Raw genomic sequence first — 23,117 nt, forward strand, 5'->3', positions numbered from 1 at the left:
AACAACCCACTTTGAACCTGGTGCCACGGGGCGTAGAGGTTACCCCCCCAGTACACCACCCCCAGGTGCCCTCTGGCCCCAGCCAACCCATCAGCTGTATGGGCGCACTTCAGCACAACTGGTGCCCTCTTTTTGTCTGGGATAAGTGTGTGGGGAGTGTAATATATATGTGCGGCTGCAGCTTGTCAGCCTCTTGAGTTTCAGTCACGGACCTAGTGAATCCCACACTGTTTTTCTTTCATTAGAATCCATGCTGGTGCCAGCCCTTTAATAGCAGCGGAATTGATCCAGGTGCGGCGCCGATTTTTCTGTCATGAAAGTCCACGGATTATCTGTTGGCATCAACACGTAGTCTCAGAAACGGAGAATCCGCCCCATGTCTAACTTCTGGGTGACTATACAATTGACCCCACCCTCGACTGTCCACTGACTGCCCTAACAATCAGACCAACACCAACACCCCTCAACCTTCCGACTCCTCCCAAGCCTCTGATTCCCCACAACCCATGGGTTTCCCCTTGACCCTCTGACTCCCTGCCCTGGCCCTGTAGCACCCAAACCGGTGCCTATCCACCATGCCCTTCGGATACCCTGACTCCCCTCTGACCCTCTGACTCACTGCCAACCTGACCTGACTGTTAGGAAAATAAAGGTGGTTTTAAGGAGTTATTATTTGTATTTGTAAACATTAGAAATAAGGTATAGTTTTAAGTGGGTTTAATATTTCTGTACCTGGAAGAATAAAACCTACAGCTAGATTCATTCTTGACAAAGATATTTGTATGTGTGGGGGTTGGATAAGGTTCAACTGTGTTTCTATTGTGCTTAGAGAGGACAATGGTGTGAAGAATAAATAAGCCAGCAGAGGGATGCCAACATTGCTTTCCAGAGGGGAGGGCTTTTCTTTGTTCTTAGTTTTAACTGGAAGCCAGAGCAGTTGGAGACAGGACCTCATGGGAATGAACATCTTTCAACTCTGCTAGAAGAAAGTCTGGACAAGACAGGAGCTGCAGAGAGGCAGGCTTCCTAAAGTACAAGTTACAGTCCAGATAAGCAAGGAATTGGGACAGAAACAATGTTTAAGATGACTGGAGTTAAGTGAACAGAGACCAATGTACTACAAGGAACAAGGAACAAAGACAGTCACAGCACAGGAACTGGCCCTTCAGCCCTTCAAACCTGCACCGGCCATGCTGCCCATCGGAACTAAAACCCCCTACCCCTCTGGGGACCATATCCCTCTATTTCTATCTTATTCATGTATTTGTCAAGACGCCCCTTAAAAGTCACTATCTCCCCCGAGCCCGGAGGCCTGGGTTAACGACATGGCCAGGTTCATCAGGCTGGGGAAGGTCAAGTTTGCCCTGAGGGGGTCGATATAAGGGTTCTTCCGGCGGTGGCAGCCCTTTCTCGATTTTCTGGCGGAGGGTTAGAGGGTGGTCAATCTCAGCAGCAGCCCCCGCGGGGGTGGGGGGTTAGGGATCTGTTAAGGGGGTTTGTTTTTGCGACTGTTTGTTTGCTACTTTCTTGTTTTTTTGTATTGTTATTAATTTATTGCTTTGTATGGGGGGGGGGGTTCTGTTTATTTTTATACTCTGTTAATTTTATTGTTGGGAGAAAATTTGTAGTTGAAAAATTTGAATAAAAATTATTTTTATTTTTTTGAAAGTCACTGTCGAATCTGCTTCCACTACCTCGCCCGGCAGCGATGTCCAGGCTCCTACCACCTTCTGTGTGAAAAACTTGCCTCGTACATCTCCTTTAAACATTGCCCCTCGCACCTTAAACCTATGCCCCCTAGTAATTGACTCTTTCACCCAGGGAAAAAGCTTCTGACTATCCACTCTGTCCATGCCCCTCATAATCTTGTAGACTTCTATCAGGTCGCCCCTCAACCTCCATCATTCCACTGAGGACAAACCAAGTTTCCCCAACCTCTCCTCATGGCTAATGCCCTCCATACCAAGCAACATCCTGGCAACTCTTTTCTTCTGTACCCTCTCCAAAGCCTCCACATCCTTCTGATAGTGTGACAACCAGAATTAAACACTACATTCCAAGTGTGACTTAAGTAGGGTTCTATAAAGCTGCAACATGACTTACGAATTTTTAAACTCAATGCTCTGGCCGATGAAAACAAGCATGCCGTATGCCTTCTTGACCACCTTCTCCACCTGCATTGCCACTTTAAGTGACCTGTGTACCTGTAAACCCAGATCCCTCTGTCTATCAATACTCTTAAGGGTTCTGCCATTTACTGTATATTTCCCATCTGCATTAGACCTTTCAATTTGCATTACCTCACATTTAGTACAGAACAAGAGTACAGAGAACATACAGTGCAGAAGGAGACCATTCGGCCGATCAAGTCTGCACCGACCCACATTAAGCCCTCACTTCCATCCTATCCAGCATCAACGGAGCCGAGGTGGAGATGGTGAGCAGTTTCAAATTCCTAGGGGTGCACATCACCAAAAATCTATCCTGGTCCACTCACGTCGACGCTATCACCAAGAAAGCACAACAGCGCCTATACTTCCTCAGGAAACTAAGGAAATTTGGCATGTCCACATTAACCCTTACCAACTTTTACAGATGCACTATAGAAAGCATCCTATCAGGCTGCATCACAGCCTGGTATGGCAACTGCTCGGCCCAGGACCGCAAGGAACTTCAGAAAGTCGTGAATACCACCCAGTCCATCACACGAACCTGCCTCCCATCCATTGATTCCATCTACACCTCCCGCTGCCGGGGGAAAGCGGGCACCATAATCAAGGATCCCTCCCACCCAGCTTACTCACTTTTCCAACTTCTTCCATCAGGCAGGAGATTCAGAAGTCTGAGAACACGCACGAACAGACTCAAAAATAGCTTCTTCCCCACTGTCACCAGACTCCTAAATGACCCTCTTATTGACTGACCTCATTAACACTACACCCTGTATGCTTCAACCGATGCCAATGCTTATGTAGTTACATTGTATGTCTTGTGATGCCCTATTATGTATTCTCATGTATTTTCTTGAATTTTGTTTAATTCCCTTTTCTTCCATGTACTGAATGATCTGTTGCAGAAAAATATTTTTCACTGTACCTCGGTACACGTGACAATAAACAAATCCAATCCAATCCAATCCAAATCCCCATAACCCAATAACCCCTTCTAACCTTTTTGGTCACTAAGGGCAATTTAGCATGTCCAATCCACCTAACCTGCATGTCTTTGGACTGTGGGAGGAAACCAGAGCACCCAGAGGAAACCCACGCAGACACGGGGAGAATGTGCAGACTCCGCACAGACAATGACCCAGCGGAGAATCGAGCCTGGGGCCCTGGCGCTGTGAAACCACAGTGCTAACCACTGTCCAGATTAAACTCCATCTGCCTTCTCTTTGCCCAAGTCTCCAACCTATTTATATCTTGCTGCATCCTCTGACGATCCTCATCGCTATCTGCAATTCCACCAACCTTGGTGTTGTTGCAAATTTATGAATCAAACCAGTTACATTTTCCTCCAAATCATTTATTTTTATAACAAACAGCAAAAATCTCAGCACTGATCCCTGAGGAACGCCACCAGTTACAGGCCTCCATTCAGAAATGCTCCCTTCCACTGCTATCCTCTGTCTTCTATGACCGAGCCAGTTCTGTATCCATCTTCCCAGCTCACCTCTGATCCCATGCTCCTTCACCTTCCTTACCAGTCTGCTCTGAGGGACCTTGTCAAAGGCCTTACTGAAGTCCATATAGACAATATCGACTGCCCTACTTTCATCACTCACCTTTGCCACTTCCTCGAAAAACTCGATCAAGTTAGTGAGACACAACCTTCCCTTCACAAAACCATGTTGCCTTTCGTTAATAGGTCCACTTATTTCAAAGTGGGAATAAATCCTGTCTCAAATAATCCTCTCCAGACTTCCGGTGGCGGCCATGGAGGAGTAGGTCGCACATTTGATAGCTCCTGCCTGTAACGGACTTTTGGACCTTTTCCCCCCGTTTTTTCCCCGGATTTTATGGGATAAATCAGTAAAGAGTGAGACAGTGAGGAGAAATCCCCCTCCAGTGTATGGAGAAGTGGACCAGAAGTGGCCGTGTGAGAAGACAAAGTCCTACAAGGAAGACGTGAGCAGAGCTGGCAATGCGGGAAAGCACGGCAGAGAGTAAGGGCTGTGGGGAGACAGCACAGTGGTCGACGGAGCAGCTGGTGAAGGTTTTTTGAAGATTGCTTCACCAAGCTTAAGAAGGACACGCTGGACCCGATCAAGGCTTCGATTGATGAGGTGGTGCAGAATCAAGAGACCCACGGAAGAGCGATCCAGGAGGTGGAGAAAAAGGTGTCCGAGCACGAGGAATACATAACCTTGCTGGAGACCAAGATGGAGATGATGAATGACCGCCAGAAAAGAATGCAGGAGAAGCTTGAGGACCTGGAGAACAGGTCCAGGAGGCAGTATCGGAGAATCGCCGACCTCCCTGAAGGCAGTCAGGGATCGGATGCGAGAGCCTGTGACAAATATGCTGGAGAAGTTAATAGGGCTGAGGCATTCCCTCGGCTCCTGGAAGTGGATAGAGTGCACAGAGCCCTCGCGAAGAAGCCCCAAGTGAACGAGCCGCCGAGGATGATGGTGGTACGTTTACACCAATTCCTGGACAAGGAACACGTTCTGCGGTGGGCCAAGAAAGAACGGAGCAGCAAGTGGGAGAATTGTGAGCTGCGCATTTATCAGGACCTGGGCACGGATTTGGCCAAGAGGCGAGCTGGATTTGATCGGGCAAAAACGGACCTCTTTAAGTAGGGGGTGAAGTTCGGGATGTTGTGTCCAGCCTGTCTGTGGATCACACATGAGGAACGGGACTTCCACTTTGAAACACCGGACGATGTATGGACTTTTATCAAAGAGAAAAGACTGGAGGTGAACTAAAAGACACTGAAGCCTTGGAGAGTACTGGAGTGGCGATTTGTTGTGCTGGTTTGTATAAAAGAAAAATGGAAATCGCTTATTGTCACGAGTAGGCTTCAAATTAAGTTACTGTGAAAAGCAGTCGCCACATTCCGGCGCCTGTTCGGGGAGGCTGTTACGGGAATCAAACCGTGCTGCTGACCTGCTTGGTCTGCTTTCAAAGCCAGCGATTTAGCCCTGTACTAAACAGCCCCTTAAGTAGTGTTATGTGTAATAAGGAGCTGTTTTGATGGCTAAAGTTAACTTTGTCTTACAGGGAGCTGGTTAGAGGAGCTGGTTTCTGGGGCTGTTTTATTTTATTTTTCTGTGGTTTTTTTCACTGTTTTTTCTGATGTTTGTTTCCTGGGGAATGTGATGCTTTGAAAATGTTTGTCCAAGTGGGGGGTGAGGGGAGAGAACAATGGGGAGACAGACTGCTTGGGGCCAGGGGCGGGCGGTATCAAGTCAGCTTGGGTCAGCTGACTCACAGAAGCACAGCGGGGGGCGAGCAGGTGTTAACCTGGAGCTTGATATGGGGGGTTGGGTTTCTAGTACTGTTGCTACGGGGGGGAGGCGGGGGGAGCTGCTTTGCTGACAGGGGAGGAACTGTTACTAGGAGATAAATGGGAGGTCAGGGACAGCGATTGCCCGAGGGGGGAATGAGGTGGTCGGGGGTGCGAGCTGGAGGCTGGCCTAAAAAGGCGTCCCCCCCCACCTGACCAGGCTGATTACATGGAACGTTAGAGGGTTGAATGGGCCAGTCAAGAGGGCTCGCTCGCGTGTTTGGGCATTTGAGGAGGCTGAAGGTGGACCTGGCAATGTTACAAGAGACACACCAAAAGGTTATAGACCAGGGTTGAAATTCTCCGACCCCCCCGCAGGGTCAGAGAATTGCCCGGGGCCTCCGAAAATCCCGCCCCCGCCGTGGCAGAAATTCTCCGCCACCCGGGAATTGGCGGGGGCGGGAATCACGCCACGTTGAGCGGCGGGCCCCCGCCGCGATTCTCCGGCCCGCGATGGGCTGAAGTCCCGCCGCTGGGAGGCCTCTCTTGCCGCCGAGGTTTGAACCACCTCTGGTGGCGGCAGGACGGCGGCGGGAGTGGGCCCCCGGGGTCCTGGGGGGGGGGGCGCGGGCCGATCGGACCCCAGGGGGTGCCCCCACGGTGGCCAGGCCCACGATCGGGCCCCACCGATCGGCGGGGGGGGGGGCCAGTGCCGTGGGAGCACTCTTTCTCTTCCGCCGCCACCACGGCCTCCACCATGGCGGAGGCAGAAGAGAATCCCCCAGCGCGCATGCGCCGGTGGTGAGACCACCGGCGCATGCATGAGCCGGCGAAGGCCTTTCAGCCAGCCCCGGCAACGGGTGGTGGTCGTGAAAGGCCGCTGGTGCCGGTTTTGGTGCCAATCGGCGTAGTGCCAACCGCTCCGGCGCAGGCCTAGCCCCCAAAGGTGCGGCGAATTCCGCACCTTTGGGGAGGCCTGACGCCGGAGTTGTTGCCGCCACTCCGCTACGCCGGGACCCCCCTGACCAGCCGGGTAGGGGAGAATCCCGCCCCAGATTAGATTCAGAAAGTGGTGAGTTGGCCAAGTATTTCACTCAGGGCTGACTCAAAGACCAGGGGGGTAGCGCTCTTGATCAATAAACGAGTGGCATTCGAGGCAGGAAGAATCATGTCAGACAAGGGGGGTCGGTACATAATGGTGAGTAGGAAGCTGGAGGGGGTGCGGGTGGTACTCGTGAACATATGTCGATTATCCTCGCTACCCTTCTGAAACAAAGGAATAACATTGGCTATTCTCCAATCCTCTGGGACCTCCCCTATAGCCAGTGATGATACAAAGATTTCTCTCAAGACCCCAGCAATTTCCTCCCATGCCTCTCTTAGTATTCTGTTGTATGCCCATATGGCCCTGGGAACTTGTCTACCTTAATGTTTTTCAAGTTCCCTAATACCTCCTCCTTTTTGATCTCAACATGACCCAAACTATCTGCACATCTTCCCCAGACTCATCATCTACCAAGCCCTTCTCTTTGGTGAATACTGGCACAAAATCCTCATTTAATACCTTGCCCATTTCCTCTGGCTCCACACATAGATTCCCTCCCCTGTTCTTGAGTGGGCCAACCCTAACCCTGGCTACCCTCTTGCTCTTTATAATTGTGTCAAATGTCTTGGGATTTTCCTTAATCCTGCTGGTCAATGACTTTTCATTACCCCTTTTAGTTCTCCTGACTCCTTGCTTAAGTTTATTTCTACTTTCCTCGTACTCCACATTTTCTCCGTGTGTTCCCAGCCTTGATAAATGCTTCCTTTTTCTTTTTGACTGGGCTCACAATATCCCTCGTTATGCAAGGTTCCTGAAACTTGCCACACTTATCCGTCATCCTTACAGGAACGTGCCGGTCCTGAGTTCCTATCAACTTACACTTGAACGCCTCCCACATGCCAGATGATGATTTGCCCTCAACATCCTGAAGGATTCAAGGAAGAGTGAACAAAGCGTTCTGAGTTAGAGACACTCGGAGTAACCAGATTTAAGGTGGGACAGCAGCCTTCAAAGAGAAATCAAATGTCCGGTGCCATTTAAATACAGTCTGGGAAATGAGAGTTAAAGTAATTATGAGCAGTTTGCACAGCAGTCAAGACAAAGAAATCTCAAATGTGTTGACACAAAATCCTGATCCCCAACCAGATCCCAACATTGGCTAGGATACTGGAGCAAAATCCCAACATTTTACACATTTTGTAAGACTGCGCAGAAAGAATGATTCGCTCCAGGAGTGATTGTGTGTAAAAACAGGGTCTGGCCATTTCCAAAACAAAACCCCACTATGAATCACAATATTAAACTGGTTTTAACCTCAAAACCGAAACGAACAGCTTACAATTACACCTTAACACTACTACTCCATTTCCCATTAAACAACAAAAAAAATATACATCTTTCAATCCAGCTTAAACAAGCAAGGCCAAAAGTGATACTGGTATTCCAAAACAGATACTGGTTCTTGTGTGAACCCCTTCAGACTTTATCTGAATGTCTTCAAATGGCTGCTTCAACTGTATTTTAAAGCTATCTCACTGGGAAAGAAAATGTCCTCTCTTGTGATTACACAAGGGTTGCCAGATCAGAGATTACTTCCTTTCAGTTTTCTCGTAAACACTTCAAAATGGTTCTGTGCCGCTCTGAGCTCCACCCAACATTGACATCATCTCCTCAAGATGAAAAGAGCCCCAGGCTGCAAATCATTAGCACTCTATGGACCTCTGCAGTCAAACCACACTAACCCCAGACTTTTAACCCTTAAATTGCCCACTACATTTGTAATCTAATTTCCTAAAATCTTCCAATCGTCACAATTCGCTGTTAAAAGTGGAGCAGAAGCTTTGTTTAAAAGTGTAATTTGGAATACCAAATCTAGATTTTGGAATGCAAACCGCTAAGGGAAAGCATAATTATGAGGAAAGAGCTTAAAGCGTATTTTTGGGAGTGGAGTTTGGAAACTTTCACATGACAATCATCTGAATGGATTCTGAATGGACATTCACTTAGGATTCAGAGTGGAGAATGTACATTCCCACAGTCATCTTAAATGCTTAAAAGAGCTTCATGTTAATGAAATATATGGGGCGCGATTCTCCGCTGCCCACCACGGCCGTGCCAAGGGTGGCATGGGCCTGTGATTGGTGGGCACCGATCGCGGGCAGTGGGTCCGATACCCGCACACTATTTGTTCTTCCGCCGCCCCGCAGGATCAGTCCGCGAGGCGGTTGAGGGGCATGACGGCCCGCGCATGCTCGGGTTTGACGCGTCTGCGTGATGACGTCATCTGCGCATGCGCGGGTTGGAGCCGTCCAACCCGCGCATGCGCGGCTGACGTCATCGTGCGCGTCAGCCGCCGTGACTGTGGGCGAGCAGAGTTAGCGACGTTCGCTAACTCTGCGTCGCCGTGATTCCCCCGGCCCCGATACTAGCCCCGCACGGGGGGGAGAATCGGGTCCCGGGACGGAGCTCCGAGGCTGGCGTGAAACACGGCCAGTTTCACGCCAGCCTTCACGGCATGCCGGAGAATCGCGCCCATGTACTTTGCAATCAGTGTTAATCCTAAAACCTGTGTGTAATTGTTAAGCTAAGGGGGGAGGGAGTAAAGGCGTACTGTATCATACTCCAATGTTTTATTCTTGTTGTTAAAACTAATTAGCGGTTCAGTGACTCCATATTTTATAAACAAAATAAAGGTTATGGGGCTGGATTCTCCGTAGCTCGACTGATGAAATTTATGCTTCGTGAATTGCTGAGCCAATTTGTAAGATCTGTCTTACATCCGAATTAGGAGTAGGCCATTCAATCACTTGAGCCTGTTCCCCCATTCAATAAGATCATGGCTGAGTCTGATTGTGGCCTCAACTCCATATTTCCACCGACACCAAGTAATCTTTGACTCCCTTGTTAGGCAAGAATCTGTCTTTCTCTTCCTTGAAAATATTCAATGACCCTTCCTCCATTGTTCTATGGGAAAGAATGTTCCAAAGATTCACGACCCTCAGAGAAATATATTACCCTCATCTCCATTTTAAATGGGAGACCCCATATTTTTAACCTGGGTCTCAAAGTTCTGGACTCTCCTGCAAGGTAAAACATTTTTTCAGCATCCAACCTGTCAGAATCCCCTCCGGATCTTAGATGTTTCAATAATATCACTTCTCATTTTTCTAAACTCGAATGGATACAGGCCCAGCCTGTTCAACCTTTCCTCAGATGATTAAGCCCCTTATCCCGGGTATTAGTTGAGTGAACTTCTCTGAACTGCTTCTAATGTGTTCATATCCCTTCTTAGACAAGGATACCAAAACTATACACAGAAGGCCACATATGGCCTCACTGTAGCAAAACATCCAGGCTGTTATAGTCCATTAGAAATTAACACATTCCGTTTCCTTCTTAATCACTTGCTGTGCCTTCATATTATCTTTTTGTACTCCCAGAGTTCTGCAATGGTGTCGAGGTGGAGATCGTTGGCAGCTTCAAATTCCTAGCTGTACACATCACCAAAAATCTGTCCTGGTCCGCCCACGGTGATGCCAAGACCAAGAAAGCACAACAGTGCCTATACTTGCTCAGGAAACTAAGGAAATTCAGCATGTCCATATTGACTCTTACTAATTTTTACAGATGCACCATAGAAAGCATCCTATCTGGCTGCATCACAGCCTGGTATGGCAACTGCTCGGCCCAAGACCATAAGAAACTACAGAGAGTTGTGAACACAGCCCAGTCCATCACGCAAACCCATCTCTCATCCATTGACTCTGTCTACACCTTCTGCTGCCTTGGGAAAGCGGGCAGCATAATCAAAGAGCCCTCTCACCCCTCACTCACCCCTCCGGTCACCGGAGAATCGCATCCCGGCGTCGGAGCGGCATGGTGGGAATTTTCGGCGCTAAGGTGATTCTCCGTCCCGGTGCGGGCTCAGAGAATCCCAGCCAACTTCCTCCCCGCGGTTACCAGACTCCTGAATGTCCCTCTTATGGACTGAACTGATCTCTCTACGCAATTTATCTACTGTTGTAGCACAAAACTCTGTAGGCATCACCCGGTGTCCATAATCTATGTATTTACATTGTGTAAGTATCGAATGTCCTATGTTTTTCATGGATGGAATGATCCGCCTGGACTCTACACAGAACAATATTTTTCACTGTACCTCGGTACACATGACAATAAATCTAAATCTTTTTAAAAATAAACTTAGAGTATCCAATTCTTTCTTTTCCAATTAAGGGTCGATTTAGCATGGCCAATCTATCTACCCTGCACATCTTTGGGTCATGGGAGTGAGACTCATGCAGACAAAGGGAGAATGTGCAAACTCCACACAGACAGTGACTCGGGTCTGGGATTGATTCCGGGTCCTCAGCACTGTGAGGCAGTAGCGCTAGCCACTGTGCCTCCGTGCCACCCCACAATAAATCTAAATCTAAACCTAAATCTAAATCTCCCCCCATTTAAATAATATGCTGCTTTTCTCTTCTTCCTGCCAAAGTGGAGAGGATCACATTTTCCCACATTATAGAATTTCTGCCAGATTTTTGCCTACTCACTTAATTTATCTCTATCTATTTATATTTATATCCTTATGTCCTCTCCACAACTCACTTTCCTACCTATCTTTTGTGTCATTAGAAAATTTAACAACCATACACTCAGTCCCTTGATCCAAGTCATTGATATAAATTGTAAATAGTTCAGACCCTAGCTGTGGCACTCCACCATCCATCTTGCCAACCTGATAGCAACAGAACCGATGGCATGTCATCACTGAAAGAATTACACTGTTTCTCCTCTCCATAGATGTTACCTGACCTGCTGAATGTTTCCAGCATTTTCTCTTTTTATTTCAGATTTCCACCCTGTGAATATTTCACTTTTCACTTCCTCTGTAACAATGATGATGACATTTTAACATTCCAATATAAATTTGAGAACATCCAGAAGGAAGAGCATACCAATCTGAATTCAGTTAAATCTGTACAGTCAGATACAAATCACATTTTACCTTTGAAAGCCTGACTCTGCATTCTTTCAGATAAAGTTATGAGGTGTCGCAATTTCCCAGTAAAAATTGCTAAACTTGCACGAGTTCATCCGTTACTTAAGTCGGGAATACCACCACTCAAGTAATTCTGCCAGAAACCAATGGTGAGAATGAGTCGTAAGTATAGTCAGCAATGTCTACTCCTTGCAAATCGATCAATGAGAAGCCTTTAGATCATGGTGTGGAGCAGCCAAAAGCAGCAGTCTTCAATATCTATTCAAAGACTAGTGTGTTCATTTTGGGAAGAGTTGACATGTATTGATGTTTTTACGATGAACAAATTCTCTCACAAATGTGGAGCATATTCAAAATGTTTGGGAAGGCATCGGACAAATGTGCCTTGATGTAGTATTAACATTTAGAGAAGAATTGTTGGTACATTCTAACCAGGGACAAAATAAGGCAACACTTGTATCTAGCTCTAATAATCAGTTCTAGTTCATTCATTTAAATTTGGGCTCAATTGCATATTTTACCTTTAAAAATATTTTCTCAAATTCCTCCATGGTCAATAATTAGTCTACAGATCACACACAAAAAACAAGACAAAATGCAGAGATCACATTGGTTAGCTTTTTACATGTTGCTTGGTTTTTTAAATTAATGAGTGGTCTTGGAATTGACCCCCACAGTCAGATCATTCTTGTGCCATAGATCTTGATTTTGTTTTGAAGAGAAATTAGAGTATATTCAATTCCTTCAGCTAAAAGCAAAATGTGTGGATTCTGGATCTCTGAAACAAAAGCAGAAAATGCTGAAAATATTCAGCAGGTCAGGAAACACTTCTGCCGAGAGAAACGGGGCAGATGAATGTTACAGATTACAGGTGGAATGGTGCGGGGGGGGGGGGGGGGGGGGGGGGGGCAGGTAGAAAGAAAGGGAGTGTGTTCTATCTTCGAGGCTTGCCTGGGTTCTCTGGGACTTGGTTTACGAATCATCATGCCCTATATTCCTCACTCATAAAATTCCCTCACCCTGCCAAAATATCCCCATGCTAACCCATGCCCACCACCACCCCATGGCCCCTTATAGACCCTTGCCTACTTGGTGGCAGCTCACGCCAACTCATGCCCACGTATTCCATAGTCCCTTATACCCCAATGCCAACATAGTGCCAATTCATGCTCCCCAACCACCCTGTGGCCCATTATAGTTCCTATGCCTATGTTCCAACTTAGGCCAACCAATATCCCCATCAACCCGCATGACCTCTAGCTCCTTTGCCAATTTACCCAGCGTCCATCAACAGCAGGCCTCAGGAGTCATGCTGAGATGAATTAAAATAGTGTTCTGAATATCTATTACAGACATCATGACATTAAAAATCGCTCTCATTCATGAAATCCCATTCAATGCATTAAATCCTGCCAAATTGTGAGCAGTTTTTGGCCCCGTATGTAAGGAAGGATGTGCTGGCCTTGGAAAGTTCCAGAGGAGGTTCACAAGACTGATCCCTAGAATGAAGAACTTGTTGTATGAGGAAAGGTTGAGAACTCTGGGTCTGTACTCGTTAGAGTTTAGAAGGATGAGGGGGGATCTTATTGAAACTTACAGGATACTGCAAGGCCTAGATAGAGTGGACGTGGAGAGGATGTTTCCACTTGTAGGAAAAACTAGAACCAGAGGACATTATCTCAGACTAATGGGACGATCCTTTAAAACAGAGATGAGGAGGAATTTCTTCAGCCAGAGGGTAGTGAATCTGATTAACTCTGCCGCAGAAGGCTGTGGAGGCCAACTCGTTAAGACAGAGATAGATAGGTTCTTGATTAATAAGGGGATCAGAGGGTATGGGGAGAAGGCAGGAGAATGGGGATGAGAAAATATCAGGCATGATTCAATGGCGGAGCAGACTCAATGGACCGAGTGGCTTAATTCTGCTCCTATGTCTTATGGTCTTATGATCTAAATACTTAATCCTTTATAAAAACAAATGTTTGTATTTAAAAACCCACATCAAAGACAGCTAATTATTCCATAATAACTTTGAGCTGCTAATCAAACTGTGAACTTACAGCTCCCCAGTATGATAATGATAGGTTACGGAACCCAGTCAAGTAGTACTATAATGACAGCACTTAAGAGTAACGTCAACAAACAGCAATTTAAACAGCTAGGAAATATTTTTTCAACTCTCAGACACAGGCAGGCAGTTTCCTCCCAATTTTTAAAGGGTTGTCCATTTAAATAACTTGACATTTTTATAGTCCTACAGACTTTATCCACCCTTCACAAGCATTTACGACTTCTCTCATGATTTGCAACACACATGATGGGATATGGTCCATGCTGCAGTGAAAATGAAGTCTGTTTGAACTCACCAATGAGTTTTAATTGGCATTTACAAGTCACTTCCCGCCCCCAATGCCCAACTCCCAGCTTGGTGAAAATGGTTTCTGTCAGGTAAGGGATGGGTTATCTGGATTTGGGGTCATCCGCTTTTTTGGATAGCCGTGGTCTCCACGATTCCACAAAAATCCAGGTCATGATGTCGCTAAGTGTTGTGGGTAAATGTAAATTTATCCATTTCGAATTAAGAAACAGAATGATAGAGTATTATTTAAATGATGGTAGACTGGGAAATGTTGACATACAAAGGCATCTGGGTGCCCAGTACACCAGTCACTGAAAGCAAGCATGCAGGCACAGCACCATGCAGTTATCATAGAATCCTATAGAATCCTATAGGCAGCACGGTAGCATTGTGGAGGCAGCACGGTAGCATTGTGGAGGCAGCACGGTAGCATTGTGAAGGCAGCACGGTAGCATTGTGGAGGCAGCATGGTAGCATTGTGGAGGCAGCACGGTAGCATTGTGGATAGCACAATCGCTTCACAGCTCCAGGGTCCCAGGTTCGATTCCGTCTTGGGTCACTGTCTGTGCGGAGTCTGCACATCCTCCCCGTGTGTGCGTGGGTTTCCTCCGGGTGCTCCGGTTTCCTCCCACAGTCCAAAGATGTGCAGGTTAGGTGGATTGTCCATGATAAATTGCCCTTAGTGTCCAAAATTTCCCTTAGTGTTGGGTGGGGTTACTGAGTTGTGGGGATAGGGTGGAGGTGTTGACCTTGGGTAGGGGGTGGGGTGCTCTTTCCAAGAGCCGGTGCGGACTCGATGGGCTGAATGGCCTCCTTCTGCACTGTAAATTCTATGTAAATCCCTACAGTGCAGAAGGAAACTATTCAGCCCAGAGGATCTGCACAAATCCTCTCAAAGCGCACTCCAACCAAGTCCACTCCCCTGCCCTATCCCAATAACCCCTTAACCTAATCTACACATCTTTGGACACTAAATGGCAATTTACCGTGGCCAATACACCTAATTTACACATCTTTTCACTGTGGGAGGAAACAAGAGTACCCGGAGGAAACCCACGCAGCCAGAGGAAAATGTGCAAACTTAACACTGTTACCCAAGGACAAAATTGAACCCGGGTCCCTGGCGCTGTGAGGCAGCAATGCTATGCTAACCACTGATTAGGAATGAAATTGGTATGCTGAATTTCATTGCAAGTGGACTTGAGTAAAGGAGCAAGGATGTCTTACTGCAGCAGTACAGGGCCTAGGTGAGACCACACCTGGATTATCGTGTGCAGTTTTCGTCCCCATACCTAAGACAGGCATACTTGCCATAGAGGGAGTGCAGCGAACGTTCATCAGAATGGTTCCTGAGATGGCACGATTGTCATATGAGGAGAGATTGGGTCGACTGGGCCTGTATTCATTTAAATTTAGAATAAGGAGACGTGATTTCATTGAAACGCATAAAATTCTGACGGAGTTGCGTACATGTTGGATGCAGGTATGTTGTTTCTTTGGCTGGGGGTTCTAGAACATGGGCAGCATGGTAGCACAATGGTTAGCACAGTTGCTTCACAGCTCCATGGTCCCAGGTTCAATTCGCGGCTTGGGTCACTGTCTGTGCAGAGTCTGCTCGTTCTCCCCATGTCTGCGCGGGTTTCCTCCGGGTGTTCAGGTATCCTCCCACAGTCCAAAGATGTGCAGGTTAGGTGGATTGGCCATGATAAATTGCCCTTAGTGTCCAAAAAGGTTAGGTGGGGTTACTGGGTTAGGGTGGAGACGGGGGCTTATGGTGGGTGCTCTTTCCAAGGGCCGGTGCAGACTTGATGGGCCGAATGACCCCTTTCTACACTGTAAATTCTATGATTTAATCTATGATTTAACAAGGGCACAGTCTCAGGATGTGGGATAGGCCATTTAGGACTGAAGTGAGGAAAAATGTCTTCATTCACAGGGTGGTAAACTTGTGGAATTCTCCACCACAGAAGGCTGTGGACCCAAGTCACGGAATATATTGAATAAGGAAATAGATTCCTTGACTCGAAAAGCATCAAGGGTTATGAGGAGAGCGTGGGTAGGGTGGGACAAGCAATACGTGCACATGAAAAATTATATTTATATATAGTATAAATATTATATAAATATATTAAAAATATTAAAATAGTTTCAATGTAAAAGACTGATGAAGGGGCAAAGTTGAAATGTATCCTTCTAAGTCTTCACTGCCACAATATTTAATGATAGTCGAGCAGACTTATGGTGCAATAATAGTATTAGAATGTTATCTCAAGTCATACCTCTCAGGTAAGCAGTTCCACATGAATAAATAAGCTAATCGCAGCACTCTTTATAATGAAATGCTTTATAAAGCTAGAGAGAGCCCATGAGTCTGCAGATAGGCCTTGCTCTTATTGCTCAGTATATTACTTTTTCTGAGTTACAAAGCCAGGGCTCAAGAGTGTGGTCAGGTGCGAACCCCTAATTCAGCTCCTTGCCTGTTCCAAAAACCAATTCAAATTCAAACTGAATCCAATTCATGGTCCCCACAAGAGAGACATACCAGGTCTGAGCCAAAAGGCTACTACACTTGATCTTAGTCAATACGAATGAATATCATCACTGTGTCGCTTCAGGACAGTACGTGGCCTCTTTCACTTTCACTCGTACCAGTTAAACCCTAATGTAAGTCTGACCTTACATAATGAAGAATGCACAAAAGTAATTCCACATTCTGAATTGAATGGTTGGAGCTAATTTAGAGAGTTCAATCTGAATTCATATTTATAAATAACATCGCATAATAGCCCAATAATCCAAGTTAACTTGGATTAAAAACAAAAACAAATACCAGTGCTATTAACATCCCTTTCTGTCCAAATCTACATCATATTATTATCATAGTATATTCAATTATTAAGGAATTCTGCAATCCAACGAGATTTTAAAACAAAAAAAAAAATCAAAATACAATTGTACAATTTGCAAAGCTCTCTGAAAATGTATCATTGTCAAATGTTTTGATCACTGGGTGTGTCATGAGTTAGCAAGCTTTACTTCTTGATGATTGGTTCACAATACTGCGGCTGTGTTTTTCCAAACAGTCGGAGGAATACACAGCTAGGATTTTGTTAAAGGAGGACTGAGATATTGCTATTATTTAGCATTATTACAAAGACGAAATAGAAGACATTTACATTGGATCATTACCTTCATTCATTGATAATTTACTTGAGTTGACGGAATTCAGATTTAACTCTTCTCTTTCTCCTTCCAATTCCACTGTCTTTTTATGACAGCGTCTGGGATCCTGACTACCAACAGATAGTCCAGAATCAGCCTTTAACAAAAAAAGAGACATGGATGATATTGAGCTACAACACTCACATCTACCAGGCAATATGGTACATGCCTAGCTATGTTCTGTCCACAAAAAAAGCAAAACAATTCCAATCTGACCAATACAGTATAATCTAGGTTATCAATAACGTGGTAGCAAGTGTTGTTGACAGTGCTATCAAGTGGTAATCACACAGTAATACCCTGCTCACTGATGGTCATGGAATCATAGAATCATATAACTGACAGTGCAGAAGGAGGCCATTCAGCCCATCGAGTCTGCACCGGTCCGTGGAAAAAGCACCATACCTAAGCCCATACCTCCACCTAACATTTTTTGGACACTGAGGGCAATTTAGCATAACCAATCCAAACAACTTTGAACTGTGGGAGGAAATCAGAGCACCCGGAGGAAACCCATGCAGACAGGGGGAGACATGGGGAGAACGTGCAGACTCCGCACAGGCAGTGACCCAAGCCTTGAATCGATCCTGGGACCCTGGAGCTGTGAAGCAACTGTGTTGACCACTATGCTACCATGCTGCCCATAGTCAGTTTGGGGTTAGCCAACACCACTCACTTCTGACCTCATTATAGCCTTAGTCCAAACATGAACAAAAGAGCTGAACTCAAGAAGTGAGGTGAGAGTGACTGTCCTTTACATCAAGGAGAATTTGGTTAAGTATGGCAAAGGAGCCCTCACAAAATTGAAGTCAATAGAAATTGTGGGGAAACTGTCTATTGGTTGGACTCAAATATAGAACAAAGAAAGCTGGTTGTCGTTGTTGGAGTCCAGTCACCGTAGTCCCAGAATTGTTGGAGGAGTTCCTCAGGGCAGTGTCCTAGGCCCAATCATCTTCAGCTCCTTCATCAATAGCCTTCCCTCCATCATAAAATCAGAATGTTCACTGAGATTACACAATGTTCGGTACCATTCACTTCTCATCAGATATTGAATTAGGCAGTGTCCACGTGCAGCCTGGTTTGGACAACATTCCGACTTGGCTGATAAGTGATATATAGCATTTTTGGCACACAGGTGCCTGGCAATGACCATCTCCAAGAAGAGAAAATCAAGCCATCGCCTTTGAAGGGCATTACCATCGCTGAATCCACCACCATTAACACCATGGATGTTATCATGGCAAGAACCTTAACTAACATAACCACATAAATACTATGAAACAGATCAGAGGCTGGGACTGCTGCAATAAGTATCACACCTCCTGATTCTCCAAAGCCTGTCCCACATCTACAAGATTCATGGTAGAAGTGTGATGGAATAATCTTCACTTGCCTGGATGAGTGTGGTTCCAGCAACATTCAACACATTTGACACAATTCAGGGCCAAGCAGCCCACCTGTTTGACACACTATCGACCACCTTAAACACTAATTTTCTTCACCCCCATGCACAATGGCCACAGTATGTACCACATGTAAGGTGCACTACAGCAAATTTCCAAACATCCTTTGACAGCACCTTCCAAGCCAGCGACCTATACCACTTGCAAGGGTAGCAGGTGCATGGGAATACCACGCTTGCAAGTTCCTCTCTAAGGCACACTCCATACTGACCTGGAACTATAGCAGCAATCCTTCACTGTTGCTCGTCAAAATCCTGGAACTCCCTGACTAACAGCACTGTGGCCACTAGAACAACTATGGCGATTGAAGATGAGTAATCAGGGATGAGCAACAAATGCTTGCCTTGCCAACAGTGCTCACATCCCATAAAATAATTTTTAAAAAGCTGTGAATTTCCCACGGAGATTTACTAATACAAAATCTAACCTTTTTGTTGTACATATGAATTTCAGTGCACTGGCACTTATTTTACTGCTGAGTTTGTGAAGGCTTATAATGAAGAAGATGAAGATTTTTGAAATAATGCACATTATTCTATCTCAACAACGTGAAAATTGTAAGGTCTACTGAAATCTGTTACCAAAGTATATATAGCAAATAAGCTCTACTTCAAACAAATAAAAATGACTGTGTATATATATATACATATTGTATATATACGGCAGTCTATTTAAGAATGAGACTGACAAATTCAATATTTGCGTTAAAAATAAAATTGACGATTTCTGGTGGTGGTCATGGTGTGAGTGGTTGCACACAGGGCAAAGAAGGCACAGAAAAGAGTTCTTTTTACCTGAGGTTGAGTGCAACTTCGACGGAAAAGTTCCACCCGGGAATGGCATATCTGTTGGTTACCAAACATAGCAGAAGAAGGTGAAAGACCTGGCCAAGCAGTTGGATGAGACCTGTGATGCAGCAACTACTGGAAAGATGGCGAAGGGGGAAGAGCTCGTGCAAGTAGCAAAACCCCGGATAGAACAATTGATGGCCTTCATCAAGGAAGAGTTCCGCCAGTAGAGGAAGAAGATGCAGGAGAATCACTCGAATGCCATCGAAGGGGCTGTGGCACCCTTGAAGGGATCAATGGAGAGTTTGGAGAAATGCTTGGAGGGAGAGGGGTCGCAAATCCGAGAGATTGAGAGGGTGATGTTGGACCACAGTGATCGGGTGGTGGCATTGGAGGCGGAGGTGGGGCTCTTAGGAGACCTTTGCAACACGTTGAGAACAAAGGTGGAGGATCAGGAAAATAAATTGAGAAGGCAGAATCTGCAGATAGTGGCCCTGCCTGAAGGAGTGCAAGCTTCAAGTGCCACGAGGTATGTTTTGAGGGTGCTGGTGGGGCTGTGGCAGAGGGGGTGTTGGACAAGGCCCCTGAGATGGACAGAGCGTACAAGTCTCTGAGGCAAAAGCCTAGTGCGGGGGAGCCATCACGGGTGGTGATCGTGAGGCTCCACAGGTTCATGGAGAAGGAGAAGAGTCTGCAGTGGGCCAGAGAGAAGCGCAACTGTGAATGGGAGGGGAGCAAGGTCCGAATATACCAGGACATTGGAGCTGAACGGGCAAAATGATGTGTGGGGTTCAACAGAGCCAAGACTGTGCTATATCGGCGGCAGATCAGGTTTGGGGAGCTCTACCTGGCGAGGCTTTGGGTGATGTGAGAACTATTTTGAGACCCCAAAAGCAACAATGACTTTATCAAGAAGCATAAACTGGGGGAGAACGGAACTGTACAATTTTGGGAGCCTGAGGTGCTGGCACTTTGAAGTAATTGGGAATACGGGTCGAGTGGGGGTAGTGGGGGGGGGGGGGGTAAAAGGTGGGAAATTTGTACAGACGGTATAGTTGTGTGTTGGGAAGTTTGTTTTCAGAATTGTGTATGTGTTGTAATATTTTATAAATGTTTGGAATAAGGGCAGCACGGTGGCCTAGTGGTTAGCACAACTGCCTCACGGCGCTGAGGTCCCAGGTTCGATCCCGGCTCTGGGTCACTGTCCTTGTGGAGTTTACACATTCTCCCCGTGTCTGCGTGGGTTTCGCCCCCACAACCCAAAAATGTGCAGAGTAGGTGGATTGGCCATGCTAAATTGCCCCTTAATTGGAAAAAATAATTGGGTAATCTAAATTTATAGAGAAAATAAATAAAAATGTTTGGAATAAAATACAATTTTTAAAATAAGATCAAATTGACTGAGCAACTTTCAGAAAGGAATTTCAATTGTCTTAATTTTTGTTGTTTTGGAGATTGATGCTTCTTTTTTTTTTAAAGAGTATCTGTAAAAGATTTTCACCTTAACAATCCAGGTATTAACAGCATCATCTGTGAGTGGAGCACAGAAAGGATCATAGAGTGGGAAAGAGTGGGAAAGTTTACACATCTGTAAAAGAGCATGCTCAATTTTCCATCCAATTTAAATTAGTGGCAAAAGTTTTTGCCTGGGCTTTGTTACAGTCTTACGCTTTAACAGTGTAGTACTTAACACCAAAGACAAAAATCTCTCCCTATTTCTCACCTTCCCCTTTCTTGGGTGTTTGCATGTTGTGCATTACCATGAACCCAAGTTGAGGGGTAGGCATTTCTTTTCACAAGCCTCTTTCAATGTTATTCTGAAACAAGCCACAAATAACGTGCAACCCTGGGCAAGGATGCTTCTTACACCAATTTTTCCTCTCTCCCATTGAGACACAATATTAGCCCCTGCCCAACTCTTTCCACGGTGACAAAATAAAAAAAATAGCAGGGGTAATTCACACTCGGTCAGAGAATCAAGACTACAATTTTATAGCTTGATCCCCTATCCTCACAGGCAGCATGCAATCGAGGCACTGACCTAGAAAACTGGCGGTGGAAATTTATACTGGCCCGTGGCGCAGCAGTTTGGAATTCTGATGCACTACATATCTTCCCCAGATATATTTTTTCTTTGGTGAAATAACTGAATTGATTTCAATCCTGAGAAGTTTGAAATCTGGCTGCTGTAGACATAAAAATGTAGATTTTTGTGGAACAAAGGTCCAGCAAGTCAACAAACACCAGCAGCGTATAAAATACAGATGTGCAGGTATCAAGAGTTGGATTCTTTCAATACCATGGTTTGATTAAGAGATTGCTGCAGTTGCGCTTTTACCATTAAGTGCTGATTGTTTCTTGACAGACATAAGTAATGAAAGCAATGGTGAAATCCAGAAAAGTATTAACCTTTTTTCTACTGGTCTTGAATCAGTAACGTACAGAAAAACACATCCAATCTATTATTTCTATACAGAATAATGCAAGTTCAGGGATAAATTACAGGAATGCACATGATACGGAATGTGTGGACTAGTCTGCCAATGACACACATTCACATCCTTGACAATTTATTAAGAGTTTAGATACATTTTGTCTATTGTTTCCTTTTCTCATGAAAATATCCAGTATCAATTGAGGCCAACATGATGCTTGGATTATCAAGCAATTTATATTGGCAGTGCTGGTCGCACCATGTCTGATGCATTCAATTACAGAAAAATAATTTCCAGTTCCAACATAGAACACTGCAGAAGGTGGCCATTCGGCCCATCGAGTCGCGCTGACCCACCTAAGCCCTCCCCTCCATCACCCCCCCCCCCCCCCCCCCACAACCTTTTTGGACACTAATGGCAATTTATCATGGCCAATCCACCTAACCTGCACGTCTTTGGACTGTGGGAAGAAACCGGAGCACCCGGAGGAAACCCACGCAGACACGAGGAGAACGTGCAGACTCCGCACAGACAGTGACCCAGGGGGGAATCGAACCTGGGACCCTGGCGCTGTGAAGCCACAGTGCTAGCCACTTGTGCTACCGTGCTGCCCACGTTCCAACAACACTATTTCAAAATTAGAAGAATGCAACATTTTGTAAAGTATATGGTGCAACTGGGAAACTTTTCTACATTATTGTACGTATAAAGATATCCGGGCTATAAATATCTGTATTTATAGATAGATATCTTGGTCGGCAAAGCACATTCTGAAAATCAAAATTTCAACTACAGAATTTTCAGAGAATGGCCTGCTCTAAAATGTTGTAAAATATGCATTTGTCACATATGCATGGGAATTACAGTCAAAATGATAAGGTTGCACCAACAGCTGCAATGTATTACACATACTCAAGAGTTACAAAAAATTCCTCAAGCAAAAGTTCCCGATTCATTAGGACACATTACCTCTGATGAAGCAGGCAACTAAAAGGTCAGGGAGAAAAATTCCCCTGTTTGCTTTTGTCAAGGGTTTTTGACTTGTTCAGATACAGGGTCTCTCTGGGGAAAGAAAGACTAAAACTTCCTGTCACTCTGAAGACAGTCGTTTATACAGCTGTCTTTGAAAATGTTTCAGAAAAAGCATAAGGGACCTTATGAACTCCCTCAAACATGCTGCTGATATCAATTTGTTCTCATGTAAACATACGCAGAATGCTGTTGTGAATTTGTTCTTTCAACCTTAGGCTATGCTACAAATTGCTGTACAACACTTTCTGCTGAACTTGAATCAGCTATCTAAAGACTTTCGGCCAATGTATTGTTCATTCTCCGTGTACGTTTCTAAATGT

At 45.5% G+C, this 23,117-nt stretch overlaps 1 protein-coding gene across 1 annotated transcript in view; it reads right to left on the reverse strand.

Moving 5' to 3' along the window:
• The window catches only part of LOC119970422 (golgin subfamily A member 4-like), a 529,556-nt gene that overhangs the window by 270,658 nt on the left and 235,781 nt on the right, over positions 1-23,117 (reverse strand). Inside the window, exon 13 of the mRNA XM_038805016.1 lies at positions 17,047-17,176. Coding sequence (XP_038660944.1) covers positions 17,047-17,176 — 130 coding nt within the window. The remainder of the gene's footprint in view (positions 1-17,046; positions 17,177-23,117) is intronic.

Source organism: Scyliorhinus canicula, chromosome 8, assembly GCF_902713615.1.
Source record: "Scyliorhinus canicula chromosome 8, sScyCan1.1, whole genome shotgun sequence".
In the NCBI taxonomy this organism is placed as follows: Eukaryota; Metazoa; Chordata; class Chondrichthyes; order Carcharhiniformes; family Scyliorhinidae; genus Scyliorhinus; species Scyliorhinus canicula.